This window comes from Astatotilapia calliptera, chromosome 23 (genome assembly GCF_964374335.1).
Source record: "Astatotilapia calliptera chromosome 23, fAstCal68.1, whole genome shotgun sequence".
NCBI lineage: Eukaryota > Metazoa > Chordata > Actinopteri > Cichliformes > Cichlidae > Astatotilapia > Astatotilapia calliptera.
In genome coordinates, this window is record NC_137443.1 from 44,676,355 (window position 1) to 44,690,254 (window position 13,900).

The 13,900-nt window shown below is 42.8% G+C and overlaps 2 protein-coding genes across 2 annotated transcripts in view; both read left to right on the plus strand.

The window, feature by feature from the left end:
* LOC113016963 (NACHT, LRR and PYD domains-containing protein 12-like) overlaps positions 1–13,900 on the plus strand; it is a 405,899-nt gene that overhangs the window by 136,987 nt on the left and 255,012 nt on the right. The gene's annotated exons all lie outside the window — the stretch shown is intronic.
* Positions 10,881–12,396, plus strand: LOC113017486 (uncharacterized). The gene is made up of 2 exons (XM_026160638.2): positions 10,881–10,979; positions 11,415–12,396. The coding sequence occupies exons 1-2, from the start codon at positions 10,912–10,914 to the stop codon at positions 12,394–12,396; spliced, it is 1,050 nt and encodes a 349-aa protein (XP_026016423.2). The 5' UTR covers positions 10,881–10,911.

Genomic DNA, 13,900 nt, shown 5'->3' on the forward strand with positions numbered 1-13,900 from the left:
GCTTCGGTCAAAGGTACAGTGTCCACTGTGACCCTGAGAGCAGGACACAGCCAGAGGTGAGTCAGCAGTTACAAACTAAATGCTGCTGACATGAATCAAACTGCTGGATAACCCACTGCTCATGAAAATGGCACCTTTCTGTTGCTTTTTGAGATTACTGAGAATATTTGAATTGTGACTCAGATGGCAGATCCAGGCTCTCAGCCTCCAGCTGAAACTTCCAGTCCTCCCCCAGCCAGAAGCTCTGATGCTGGGCTGAGAGACTTTGATCCTTCCCTGGATCCAGAAATCCAGGAGGGAGAAGGAGAACAGGACCTCCTTCCTGATCTGGAGAGGCCTGAGGGAAAGAAAGATGGAGCAGACAGAGCTTTGAACAAATCCAAACCTCCTGAGCTTCACCTCCACAAAGGTGCAGACACTGATGCACAGATTCACATGTGACACCTGCAGCGTCCAGCTTGTGCCGCTGACATTATCTCCACTCTGATACAAGCCTCATTCACTCGCTCACACACGTTCATACAATCACCTTTTCCTCACAGTCACACACATGAATGTAATGAGGGGAACTCGGGGTTCACTGTCATTCCTCAGGATCCTTTGATATGCAGACTGGAGGCTCTGTGGATGAAACACCGACTGTCTGAACCACTCTGAAGTGTTCATGATGGACTTCATCCTGATTAACACTACAATACTTGTTAGAGGCCTTTTATATGTAATAATATTCTTTTCCATTAAAGCTCTGAACATTCTCACTCTTTCTTGACCAGGTGTGACAGGTGAAGGACACCGGCGAATAGGAGGACAGAAGCTGAGAGCCATTAGTCACATGACTTCAGCTGGCTGATGCAATTAGAATCAGTTTGTGAATATGAAGAAAATCAGTGCAGTCACTGGACAAACTCTGATTCTTCCTAGTTTCACTCTTGTTTCAGTCCAGTGTGACTGAGGTGGTAAAAAATGATCTGACTTTTAGCCACACAGCTGTCTGCTAGAGAAAAAGCCTTTGTGCACAACTTTCTTAAAGGCAAACGGCACCATGTTCACTGCAGCTGCAGCAAACGCAGCAAAGAGTGAAAGTTGGACTGAGAATGTTGTGACTGTTTCATGAGAAAGAGCAGGAAAACAAGCATCACACACCCAGACACAGTGCTGGGATTAGAATTAGACTTTAGAGCCAAATGTAGGACAAAAGCTTTAATATGAAAGAGGAAAACCCAACAACAGCCAGAGCATGAAGCTCAAATCTATACCAATCACCAAGAAAGCTGACAGGCCTGTGACACGTCAGAGACGCCGTTCAAATCATAAAGAAGTTGGTTTATTGACAAAATGTAAAAAACCAAAAGAATCAAGTCAACCTTCAGTTTAGAGCGAGTAGACCAATCAGGCACAGCAGCAGCTCTAGAATAAGCAACAATTTGATGTATTACAAACAACCTTTCATATACACACATACATATGGCTCATATGCTGTTTAAAAAGGGCTCAAAGACCCAACAGATTACACAAAGTACAAAAACACTTTCATTCAGACAACAGTCAGCTGTGCACGAGACAGAGAGCCGACTACAGTTAGTAACATGGACTCACTTTGTTTCAGACACGACACAAAGTAACACAAAGCCACAAAGAGCAGAAACATCAAAAAGGAGGCAGAGCAGCAGCAACTCTCCATGAGCTGTGAGGCTAACAGCCACCCACACTTCCTGTGATGCATAATGAAAACAACATTAACCTGAAGGATGATAACAACAGAAAGAAGTCTAAGCTAACGTTACACAGCGCTCACACAGCGCTGACTGTACAGGCCTCACACAGCTACGACCTGCATCCACAACACCTGATTCTACTGAACACAAACAAGTTAATGATATATGAGCAATCCAGGGAAGGCTTCCAGGAAGGTGAGGATCCAAAGACAGCTCTACAACAGCATCAGTCAGCAACAATGTTACTAATCACTGACTCTTTCATCCTTTTATACTCAATCAAAAAGTGCTGTGTTCACATTTGTTTCTGCTGAAATCCAGAGACTGAAAATGCGTCTTTTTAAAGTTTGAATAAACTGACTGAACTTGTCACGAGTCCAACCGTGAGGAACACTTCCCCCCATGACACATCACAGGACAACGTCTCAGTGGAGGGGGGACAGTAGCTCAGTTTAGGCAGTCACACTCAGAATCGATGCCTCCAGTCAGGGTCAAACGTGGTCCTCAGAAACCTGCAGATGTTTGGGCCAAGCTCTCACTGGTCTCTGCGTCTGTAGACTGAGCTGATGTTTCTCCAGGTGTCTGGTAAAAGGACGATGCTGCTGTCCAATGAGGCGAGGAGAGAAGTAGCCAAACAGGCGAGAGCCGTGAAGGAGGAACGGCGGGCAGCTCTGGATGCCCGACATAAATACCTGATGAGCAGGCTGGCCGACGCCGGCAGCCTGGAGGAGGCGGCGGTGGAAGACGCCATCGTCTCTGATGACAGAGTAAGTTCAGAGACGTGATCCTTCCTCAGAGTTGAACCTTTGAGTCATTAATGTCTGATTCTTCCAGTTCAGTCTGATCCATGAATTCTTTGCTGCAAACGGATCCAAGAAGCTGATTTTCTTCTATCAGGATGTCAAACAGGTAACTTTGATCACATTTCAATGACTGACACATGAAGGTCTAACCGCTCTTCATAATCTGCTGTCCTGTTTGTTGCAGCGTACTTTGTATTCATATCTTTTAATATCTGCCTTTCTCCCAGAGTCTGTCCTCCCGTCAGTCTTCCTTTGTGGACGCATCAAACTCAGCTGTGGCTCAGAGGAAACTCTTCCTCACTACGGGGAACTCTGAGGTTGGCTTCAGCTTTTTATGTTTAGTTCATGTGAGAATCACAGAAAAATGCTGATATGAGTGGAAGCTTCTGCTGGGAAATTGGCAAAGAGCAGATTATTGAACAGCGAGGCAGACAGTTCATTTCAGTGATGCCAGTTTATTAGAAACGAGGACTGTGGGGCTGCTGGAAGTCAGGACGGCCGTTCTCTGGATAAACCTGACAGCTGAGGTGGAGAGCAGGATTTATCCACAGACGGCTTCTTCCAAGCAAATGTCCTGAACACACCTGAGCTGAGGGTTACACAGTGTGTCCTGTGTGATCTCTGCTTTATGGTGGTTGAATCTCACAAATGTGACCATCAGACCTGACGACTTATTTGTGATGTTTTCATTAAAAATATCCTGGGTGAGGTGTTTGGGGCCTGTCCCATGAGGAGGAGTCTCCAGGGCAGACCCAGGACACACTAGAGAGGTTATATCTCTCAGCAGGCCTGGGAATGCCTCAGTATTGTCCTGGATATGCTGGAGGAAGTGGTTGTTTAGGGAGGTCTGGGATTCTCTGCTTAGACTGCTGCACCTGTGACCCGGGACCAGATAAACAGGAAATGGATGTTTGAAATTCAAAGAAATCCTCTTTTAATAATGAGGAAAAAAGACAGCAGGAGATCCATCGCAACTAACAAAACACTTCAAACACATCAATGCATCAACTTTAATCAACTTCATTTGGTTCAAATGAAGGAATCTAACAAAGCACTCACTAAAATGAAACACCAGTTAGTTTCCCGAGCTCAACAGGTCGAACACCTGAGTTTGGTTTGCGGTGCAGTTTTTATTTCTTCTAGATAACTTGGGTTATTTGCACAGGAAGGTTTTTTAAATGTATTTCTTAAGTACGATCTTATATGGGGGTTGATTTTATAGCATAACAGAATAATGTAATAACTCTAATAGAGTATAAAACATTTGCAGAATGAAGTACAAGGTGAAGAAAAGTCAGAACGTCCCTATTTGAAAATACAGCCTCAGAAGGTCAGAGATGGACAAATTCAGCTACAGAAACATGTGGCCATTTTTTTAAAGCCATAGAGCATATTACAGACGACACAAAGAGCAAACACTGTAAACTTCTAACCACAGACCTCACACAGCTCACACACGTCAGAGTGAAGCTGTCATTTCCTGAAGCTTCCACACAAGAGAACTGGCAACAAGGTGGAGTCCTCATGGATCACTAGCAGAGAAATGTGGGTGGGTGCCAGACCACATGGACTCGACTCACTTTATTTCATACAAAGGAGCAGACTAATGCTGTCATCCTTAAAGACTAACTAGAAACAAGCAGTGCGCTCGCATCGACTCGACTTGTTTTGCAAGTTTGAAGTGAGATGGTACTTTGGAGTCAGCCTCCCGAGATGATGGCTGGTTTTTGAAAAACATCTCATATTTATACAATGAGTAGCAGACTTTCCTGACTTGCAGAGGTCAACGTCCTCCTCAGTCATGCGCCATGAGTGGCACAGATACTATTCATCAAATAACTAACATGGCCTTGATTGTTACTCCAGAGACTTATCTGCGATGTAGCTTTATAGCATTTTCATTAGCAATCGTATGATTTGTGTTACAATGACCTTTGTGGACGGGCCCGGACCCCCAGGCCTCGTCCGTGACGCCGACGGTGAGCGCAACGTTTTTGTTTTCTTGCGCTTAAAATAACCTGATCAGCGTTCTGCGGACGGTTTGTTTACATTTCTCACATCTGTGATTGTTCACACGGGTTGGACACGAGCAGAGAGGGCTTTCAAGATGAAAAAGCCAACGTGAAACTTTAACGGACGACAAAGTTTTTCAATCAAATCTCCGTCACACCCTTCCTTGACCTCATCACGTTATCCACCTTAGTCAAGGAACAGTGGTTCGGGAAAATATGCATTTGTTTTTTGGACCAGTTTAAAACGTATCTCGACTCGTGATGTGCGGATCGATACTGAAATATCGATTCCTCCGATACCCGTCATTGTGTCCGGCCCCTTGGCGTGCACACTCACAACAATGGCTGAGCGTAAACAGAGTCATGTGCAGACGTATTTTACCTCCACGAACAGCTGAGACGTGGTTTGCCATACATGTGGCAAGAATGTGAGGTGTTGTGGTAACACCGCTGACCTGGTCAAACACCTCAGAGTGAATCACATCACAGAATATGACGAGCGTATGTTGAGGCGAACTGAAGAGGAGGAGAGGGAGAGGTGCTGCCAGGGCGAGACAGACGTCTCTCACAGAGTCCTTTAATGCTGCAGGCAGGCAACAAATAGCCACAACTTCAGGTTTTTCATTTCTATATGATAATTCTGCATCATTAAGTGATAAGAACAAGTAATCTGATGTCCTGTGATCATTACGACGCTATAATTTGAGATAAAATAAAAGATAGAGTAAAAAAAATAAGTTTTTGTTCAGAGTATCGGTATCAGATCAGTATCGTCGATACCACCCTGAATTTTACTTGGTATCAGATCAGAAAGGAAATCAGTGGAAATCAAATCCTGCTTCTACAGGTGTCCAGTTCATTCACTCTGACCCCTCCAGATAAGCGTTGCCAGTTCTCACTGTGCTGTAGATCACATTTTCTTGTGTTTGGGGTTATAACGGTTACTTTTGAGGTCTGTGTTATAAAGCAAGTTAATCCTGAATTTAACTGGAGAAGACAAATTCCCACTGCGTGGTGTAGTGCACAGCCAGGCATTCTTTACATTAGTTCGTTTGACAAAACCAAAAAGCCGAAAGTATTTACTTGGAGTTTGGTTTGATGAAATAAGTGCCAGAATCAGTGAATACAAATGATTCCAATGACATGAAAACTGGTCGAAGGACAAATCCCTCAAGAAAAGCACGACTAGCACATTAAGTTTGTTTGTAATCATCATCATCTCTAACACCATGCGCACAACAGTGATTTTGTTACAGAACACTAAGATAGTAAAATCTGGGAAATGATGATATTTCTTTCCAAAACTTCCTGTCTGGAAGACATTAAAGCTGCTGTGCCACCTGCAGCTTCTTTCAATCTATGTTATGTGAATATATCTTTTTTTTTTGGGTTTGAACATCCATTCAAACTCACTCTCTGCCTAGCAAGTCTCATTCCCTCATTTCCTTGGGGTCCAGCTTCACATACGTGGCACTGAGCCTTTTCCTTTGTCACCTCTTTCTGCTACATGCCTAGCCTCCCAGTTTCTTGGTCTATTTTCTTCATTTCACTAACTACACTTCTTTTTCTTTGTAAATCTCTTCCTTCAAATACTTTCAAAATCACTTTTCTTTTTTCCCTTTCTTCTGTGCAGAGAAGTCGTCAAACCCCTTCTTGGCAGTTTATCTCAATAAAGCTGTACTATCCCAGCCATCTGGTAAGTCTTCCCTACTACCCAGAGCCTGTTTATACTCCTGCATGTCTCTGCCTTCACTCACTTCCTCTTCTTGATGTCCAAACTCATCCTTCAAACTACCATTTGATGCTGCATAGCTGCATTCTCCCTGACACCTCCTTGTCTCCTGTCTTTTTGATTTCACCTTCTGCATAATATTTAGTTGCCCTGTGTGCAGCTTCCTCCACTTTCATATATTTCTACAAGTTCCTCCCTGTTCTTGAAGTATGTGTGCACCACGGCCATTTCCACTTGGAAAATCTGCCCCACATCTGTCTTTCTAGATTTCTCTCCTAAACACCACACCTACCCAACACCTCATAACCTCTGTTCCCTTCACCTAAATGTCCATTGAAGTCTGTGTCAATCACCACTGTAGTATGTGGTCTCTTGCACACAAAATGTGTCTACCCTCCACCTCCATAATATGAGTCCGCCAGCCCTCCCATTGCCAGTCAGAGTCCATAACAAGTCAAAAACATAAACAGCTCGAACGTATTATTTATTTAAAAGAGAGAGAGAGAGAGAGAGAGAGAGAGAGAGAGAGCTCAGTTGTCCTTGCTCTAGCATCAAGAGTCAGTGACTGGCTGTTCACTGCAGGCTCAGCAGTCCAATGGCCGATCAGCAACAACACAAATAAAAAAATAAGACACGTTCTTGATTATGACAACAAACCACATCCAAAAAAATATGACAGCAACACTTTAAGTTTTGTGTGCATTCATCATGTGCAACTCTGCAGAAAGTCTCATGTCAAGGATGTGTGGACAGGGGGGCTATTAAAAAGTTCCAGTATACAGAATAGAAAACCATCAAATGAATGAAATAAAATCTGTTGTCACAGTGGTTTTTGAAGGAACAATTACTTCACAGATGGACAGCCTCATTATATTTGAGTTAAACCTGATGATACACACTTCACGTCACCCTAGTTACATGTTTTTATTTGCCATGTGTATGTTATCCAAGGGAGGAAGAAAATGAAAAAGAAAACTTTTGATGTGTCCAGACATTTCTTCACATCAGCTGCCAGCAACCAGTTTCAGCATGTACAACTGTTGCAGTAAGTGTGCTCATGCAGACCAACTATGCTGGTCCACTGTTCTTACAGTTTTTTCTGATTGCTTGAGCACATTTATTGTAACTATTGGCTAATTTTGCAAAACTCTTCACACAAATAAGAAAACCTGTCACCCAATAATCAAAACATTGTAGTTCTCTTGCAAAAGCAAACACAGCTAGATTAACTCTTCACACCTTTGTAAAAATGGTGTTTCCGTATCAAACAGTACACACAAGCCATCATCTACTAAGCACACAATGCGCCAACTGCACACTGATGGTATCTGGCTTTTGCCTTCCCTGTGCACAAGGTAGGCTATGTCAGTTTGAGCTCATACTTCTGTCATAGATCCATAAGCATGGAGGGATCCAAACTTCAAGTACTGGTGTTTAGTCAAACACATCAAAACAAACACAAGTGTTTATTTCCAAGTATAGGATTATTTGCAATCGCCATAATGACTATATGGGTTACGTGGTCTGCAGTGAACATGCTTCCTCTCGCCCCTCCTCGTCTTCCTCTTGCTCCTCCTTGTCCTTGTCGTCCTCTTCATCCTACTTCTTCACCTCCACGTCCTCTTCCTCGGCCTCCTCTACTTCTCACTCTTTCTGCTCCCTCCATTGTACTCCACACACACAGCTTACCTGTATTATAGTGCTTAGGCTGATTGCAAAGTGAACGAATTATCTAAGAAAGTTTTCACATGTGAAAGTGTGCCAGACAGTTGGCAAATTAGTGTTAATGATAGCCATACATGTGTATACTTTTGCTAGGAGTGTGTTGGAAATTTGGTAATTGAGTGTTGTGCAGTGAATTCTGCCTACAGTTTTGCAAAGTGTGTGTTACAAAATTGCAAACTGAGTGCAAAGCAGTTTTTGTGCTTTTAGTTTTGCAAACTCAGTGAGTGGTTTTGCTATAAGTCTGACTAGTTTTAGAAATTGTGCTACAGGATTCACAGTTAGTGTTTAGGCATTCGGTAAAAACTGTAATGGTGCTGCATGTTGAGAAAGAAGTGAAACAAATGTTTTGTTTAACAAGTCCACTAGTGTTAGAATAACTTGGCATTTCCAATCTGTTTCTGCTGTAGTTCAATGAAAGGTTTCAGTTACTTAAGTTTGAGAAAAACCAAAAAAACCATTGGCCAGCTTCCCTCAGGGTCACTCCACGGTTGATGACATGGTCCACTATTGTAGCTCTGATGTCATCAGCAATTCTATTTCTTACTCTTCTTACCCGTCCTCTCCCCCCTCCTCGTCCTCCTCTTGCTCCTCCTTGTCCTTGTCGTCCTCTTCATCCTACTTCTTCACCTCCACGTCCTCTTCCTCGGCCTCCTCTCACTCTTCCTGCTCCCTCCATTGTACTCCACACACAGAGCTTACCTGTATCATAGTGCTTAGGCTGATTGCAAAGTGAACTAATTATCTAAAAAAGCTTTCACATGTGGCAGTGTGCCAGACAGTTGACAAAATAGTGTAAATAATGGCCATAAATGTGTATAGTTTTGCTAGGAGTGCGTTGATCATTTGGAAATTGAGTGCAAAGCAGTGAGTTGTGTTTACAGTTCTGCAAAAAGAGTGCTGTGCAGTGGATTGTAGCTACAGGTTTGCAAAGTGTGTGTTACAAAATGGCAAACTGAGTGCAAAGCAGTGTTTGTGCTTTTAGTTTTGCACACTCAGTGAGTGGTTTTGCCATAAGTGTCAATAGTTTTAGGAATTGTGCTGTAAGAATCACAGTTAGGGTTTAAGCATTCAGAAAAACCTGTAATAAACGCACACGCATGCGTCTTCAGCATTACTGGGTTTCTGCAGCTCCTGGTTTCCTGTTTAATACATTCACACAAGCAATCAAACGCTATGAATCGTTCCACAATGTTTGCAGTCACTTTTCTTATCCCTCCTGACTCAAGAGCATAAAGCGATCTACGTTAGCTCTGGGAATTCTGACGGTCGTTCAGTAAATCTTTGTTTAATCTCTTTATTTGCTTTTTGGAGAAGTGAAGGTACAAAAACCTCGTCAATCAAATTTGCTTCGGTGGACAGAAAACAGCCGTTGTAGACTGTTTGGGGTTACCTTTTATAAGTATTGAATTTTCAAAAGTGAAGTCAGTTCTTCTGACCAGGTTCAGACCAGGATGAACACAAGTATGATACTGGACCCACTAGAGAACTGGTCCCAGCTGTGGGTTCACCTCCTCCTGCTGAACTCATAGGACAGACTCTAATGTAGCATCATGTTCATCGGTCACTCCTGACCTCCTGTGAAGCATGACGGATGTGTAATTAATGACTTCAGTATTTGGGGCATTATTGCTCTAAAAATCATATTAATAGTATTATTATTATTGTGCTTTAGGCTGCACTGATAACGCAGAGGTCTCTTCTTCCTCTGGGCTGTTTAAAGGGCCAGTTTGTCCAAAGCTGTGTATATACCAGCTGCTGTCAGGCTTCAGATGTCTGCATTAGTCCACAGTCCACTGTTTGTAAGCCATTGCTTTACTGCAAAAGTTCCCATCTACTGTAAAGAAATGGAGATAAGCAGGCACATAATATGAAAAGGCATGCTGTAGCTGACTTTGTCTTTTCTGATCCATCGGTTTGTGTGGCTCTTTCCACAGGAAGGACCTAACCCACACTTTATTTACTTATATGATAAGTTTAGTGGAGTGTAGTGCAAAATACACAGTGTTTACTTTTAATTTAACAACATGAAGCTGCATCAAGTTTCCATGGTGACTGCTCAAGAAATTCTGCATTCATAAATAAACATCAGACTGTCAAAAGAGCTCATCTGTGCGAGACCACCGAGCTGAGAGCGTTTTCAGGTCCAGATCCCCCGTACGCCATCGTTGGAGAGCAGTTGACGTTTTTCTTCCTGACTTTGATTTGAACACGTTTAAATGGAAAAGAGTCAAGGAATCTATAAGCCTATCAGGGTATGTGACGCTTTTGCTTTTACTGCATTTCAGTCATTTGAAGAATTTGATGTCGTTTTAAAAGTTGACAAACTGAGAATCATTTTAAGTAACAATGACTAAATTGCTATTTCTTTGACAGGTGTTGTTCAACACACCGATTTATGAAACAGCTGTAAAGATCTGCTGGTATCTTCCGGGCTACAAGGCTCAGGTTAGACCCAGATTCATGCAAACCAAAGCTGACAGAAAATATCAGGTCATTTCTGAGGACCTGAGAGTGGTGGTGATTAAATGTCTCCTTTACTTTTAGGTTGCGATAATGACGGAGTTTCTCAGACTTCAGCAGGAAGATCTAATTCCACCGAACCTCACTGCTGAAGATCTGAGAGATCTTTTGGTGGAGAAGAGCAGGGAGACGCTCAGAGAGCAGTGAGTTACTGTCACGCCTGAAAGTCTGTTTGTGATGACGTGTAAGTGCTGAGAGAAAACCTCTGCTTTGCTTTCTTTTGAAGGCTGTGGGAGTTTGAGTTAGAGGATTTTGACGAAGAGGAAGCCAAACCTCTTCTAAGGCTGGTAAGACGAGAAAACCCACAAGACTTTTTTTTCATTACATGCACATAACCTTTACACATAAGCGCACTGTAAATGTGTTTTCTGTTTCAGGTGTGGGCGGTGAACGTCAGCAATAAAATGAGGGACGTTGAATTTGAAGCCAGGTTGCTTCTTCAGTTCCCAGAGGCCGTACCTCCTAAATTTCAGTGAGTCACATGTAACATACAGTTATTAACCCTGTAAGACCCAACCCATCAAAAAACAGCCAGAAAATTCAGATTCTTTGGAACTGAGATGTTTATCAACCCTTTAAACAAAAGCCACACATGAGTTCTTTGCTATGTCATGTTGTGTATGATTTACTTTTATTGTGTATTTATTTTTTGTATCACATTTGATACACTGGGTGTTTTTGGCAACTTTTTGTTAACGACAATGTTAACTTTAGACTAAAAAAGAGTTTTGTCCACAACATTTAGAAATTATAGCAAGTATTGATCATGTTGATGAGATCGAGGTCTCAGAAACTCATGTATGATACAAAGGTGGTTACAGGGTTAACAGTCCAGCTACAGTGTTTCAATATTTAAATGATGCTTTGAATATGTTTAACAGATAACTCTTATCATGTTTTTCTACAGAGCACCTAAACTCCTCAGCGCGGTGAAGGATTACGTTGAAATCCTGAAAAAGAAGCAGCAGGAACAGCCTAACAGCAAACTGCTCACCGCGCAGGAGGTAGTGGTCGAGGTAGTTCCCCGCGTTCTCCAGGGCTTCTGGGAGCTTCCTCCTCGTCCCCTCCTAAACATGGCCTCCCAGAGTCTAAGTATCCTCTCCACCAGTGTCACCAAGGCCACTTTAGATCGTGTCTCCAAGAGCCTCACGGCGATGGAAACACAGGCCGTCTTCACCCGCTCTATCCGAGACGATCTGGTCGACAGCATCCTGACGGAGATTAGACAGAAATTTCCTGAAGAAATTCTGTCTATCCAAGTTGCAAACTTTGCACCCCTGTTGCTGAAGACCATTGCTGATGTAGCAAGGATCCGGATATGTGAAATCTTTGAGCCCCCTTCAAGTCCTGATGTGAAGAGCACAAATGGTGAGCGCTCCTCTGACGGCCTTTCAGTGGCAAATGTTCCACCAGCCGAAGAAGCTCTGTCAGAAAGTGTTGCAGAGCCCGACGCTCCCTGTGAGGAACTTCTTTCTGAAAGGGCATCCAGTCTGAGTACTCGAGACCTTACGATCGAAGGAGCTCTGTCAGAAAGTGTTGCAGAGCCCGACGCTCCCTGTGAGGAACTTCTTTCTGAAAGGGCATCCAGTCTGAGTACTCGAGACCTTACGATCGAAGGAGCTCTGTCAGAAAGTGTTGCAGAGCCCGACGCTCCCTGTGAGGAACCCTATGGCGAGTCCAAATCCTGTGTTGAAGGTGAAGATCATATGATCAACGGATCTTGTTCTGAAATTGGGCCGGTTCCTGATGTTCCCTTTGAGGAACCTTTTCCAGAACCTGAAGCCATAATGAAGTCCGAAGACCGTCAGATCAAGAAGAAGAAAAAGGGCTTCTTCAAAAGACTGAGAAGTCTGTTCTGCTGCTGTTGCAGACCAAAAGTCACCGACTGACACTGAAGCTGTGACCCAGTGTTGGTGTTGCAGTAACTCTAAATATGTAAATATGTTCCTTAATGATTGTTCTTCATGTTTTTGGGGGTTTCTTTAGTTTTCAGTGGGCTGGGTGTTTTTTCTCCTCCGTGTTCTTTACTTGATTCTTGTTCATAGTTCCTGATTTGTTTTCCTAGTTCTTGTTTCTTAGTTTGTAGTTTCTTGAGTCCACCTGAGTTTCCAGCAATAAAAGCTGCCGATTCAAGTTTCATTCCACGTAAGAGTCCTGTGTTTGGGTCCTACTACCTGCCTGTCACAGCACACCATGACAGAAACTTTATAAACTCATTCATATTTCTACACGAGTCTCCAGCTATGTTAAAGATTTTTTTTCTTTCAAACATTTGTAAGAATCTCTTATGGTTCTCAAAATACTTCCACAAGTCCAGTAAGTGTAGTGCAGTAACATATTGATGGTATTATTTTTAATAATTATTTATTATTTTTAATGCACTTTGAACTGAAACTGGTATATAAAATGTACTTCCTGTAGAAAATGCAGTGTGAATGCTAATAGCTGAATAGCTTGAGTTGAATTTTTATAATTGCTGAAATCTTTGGTGAAAAACATGTTACAGTTTTTGCCCGTTGCTTGAACACATTTTGCAAAACGTCGCTCATTGTGCCAAAACTCTAAACACAAGTAAACATGACACATCAAAATATACCATTCACATCTGTGCCAAACTGAAACTCTGCTGTCAAAACCTAACATTCCTCTGTCAAGATGTAACTCTGTTGACAAAATGACACATACTTGCATCACATGCAGATCAGATCAGGGGGACACACTAGTCTACTTCATATAAAACACTGCAGTCTTTCATTGTCATTGTTTATTCTGAAGGCACATTTTCAGGAGACACAAACAACCAAAAAAAGCAAATAGGCCTACTCAATATTGTCCACTGCAGCACCATCAATTCAGATAAAGCAAAACACAAACATAATACAGTAATAGAAAAAACACTATACTGTACACACAAAAAATCATGACAATTGTGCATACGTGGGCTCATGGATCCCGCCGTCTGTTGGGGTCTGGCCACAGGACCTCATCGACATCGCAAGCAGTGTCTTCTCCCGCTGGGCACCGGGGAAAATATCCTCTTGCATGTCGAAACCATCCATGGATTGCTGTCACCTGAATGTAAATAGAAATATATGTGGTGGCCCCTAGAGACAAAACACGTACAAACTCCAAAGCACATTTCTAGCTTGAACTGAACTTCCAAAACAGAGCTACCTAGAACAGCGGTCCCCAACCCCCGGGCCTCGGACTGGTACCGGTCCGTGAGTCGTTTGGTACCGGGCCGCGAGAGTTGAGGCTCAGGTGTGAAATGTCTGGTTTTCAGGGTTTTTATTGCTTTTCAGCGTTATTTTGTTATCGTTTTTATCATTAACTCGGTTTTCCTGGGTCTTTTCACGTGTGTTATGAATAAATCTTCTTTTTCGGTACCGGTAC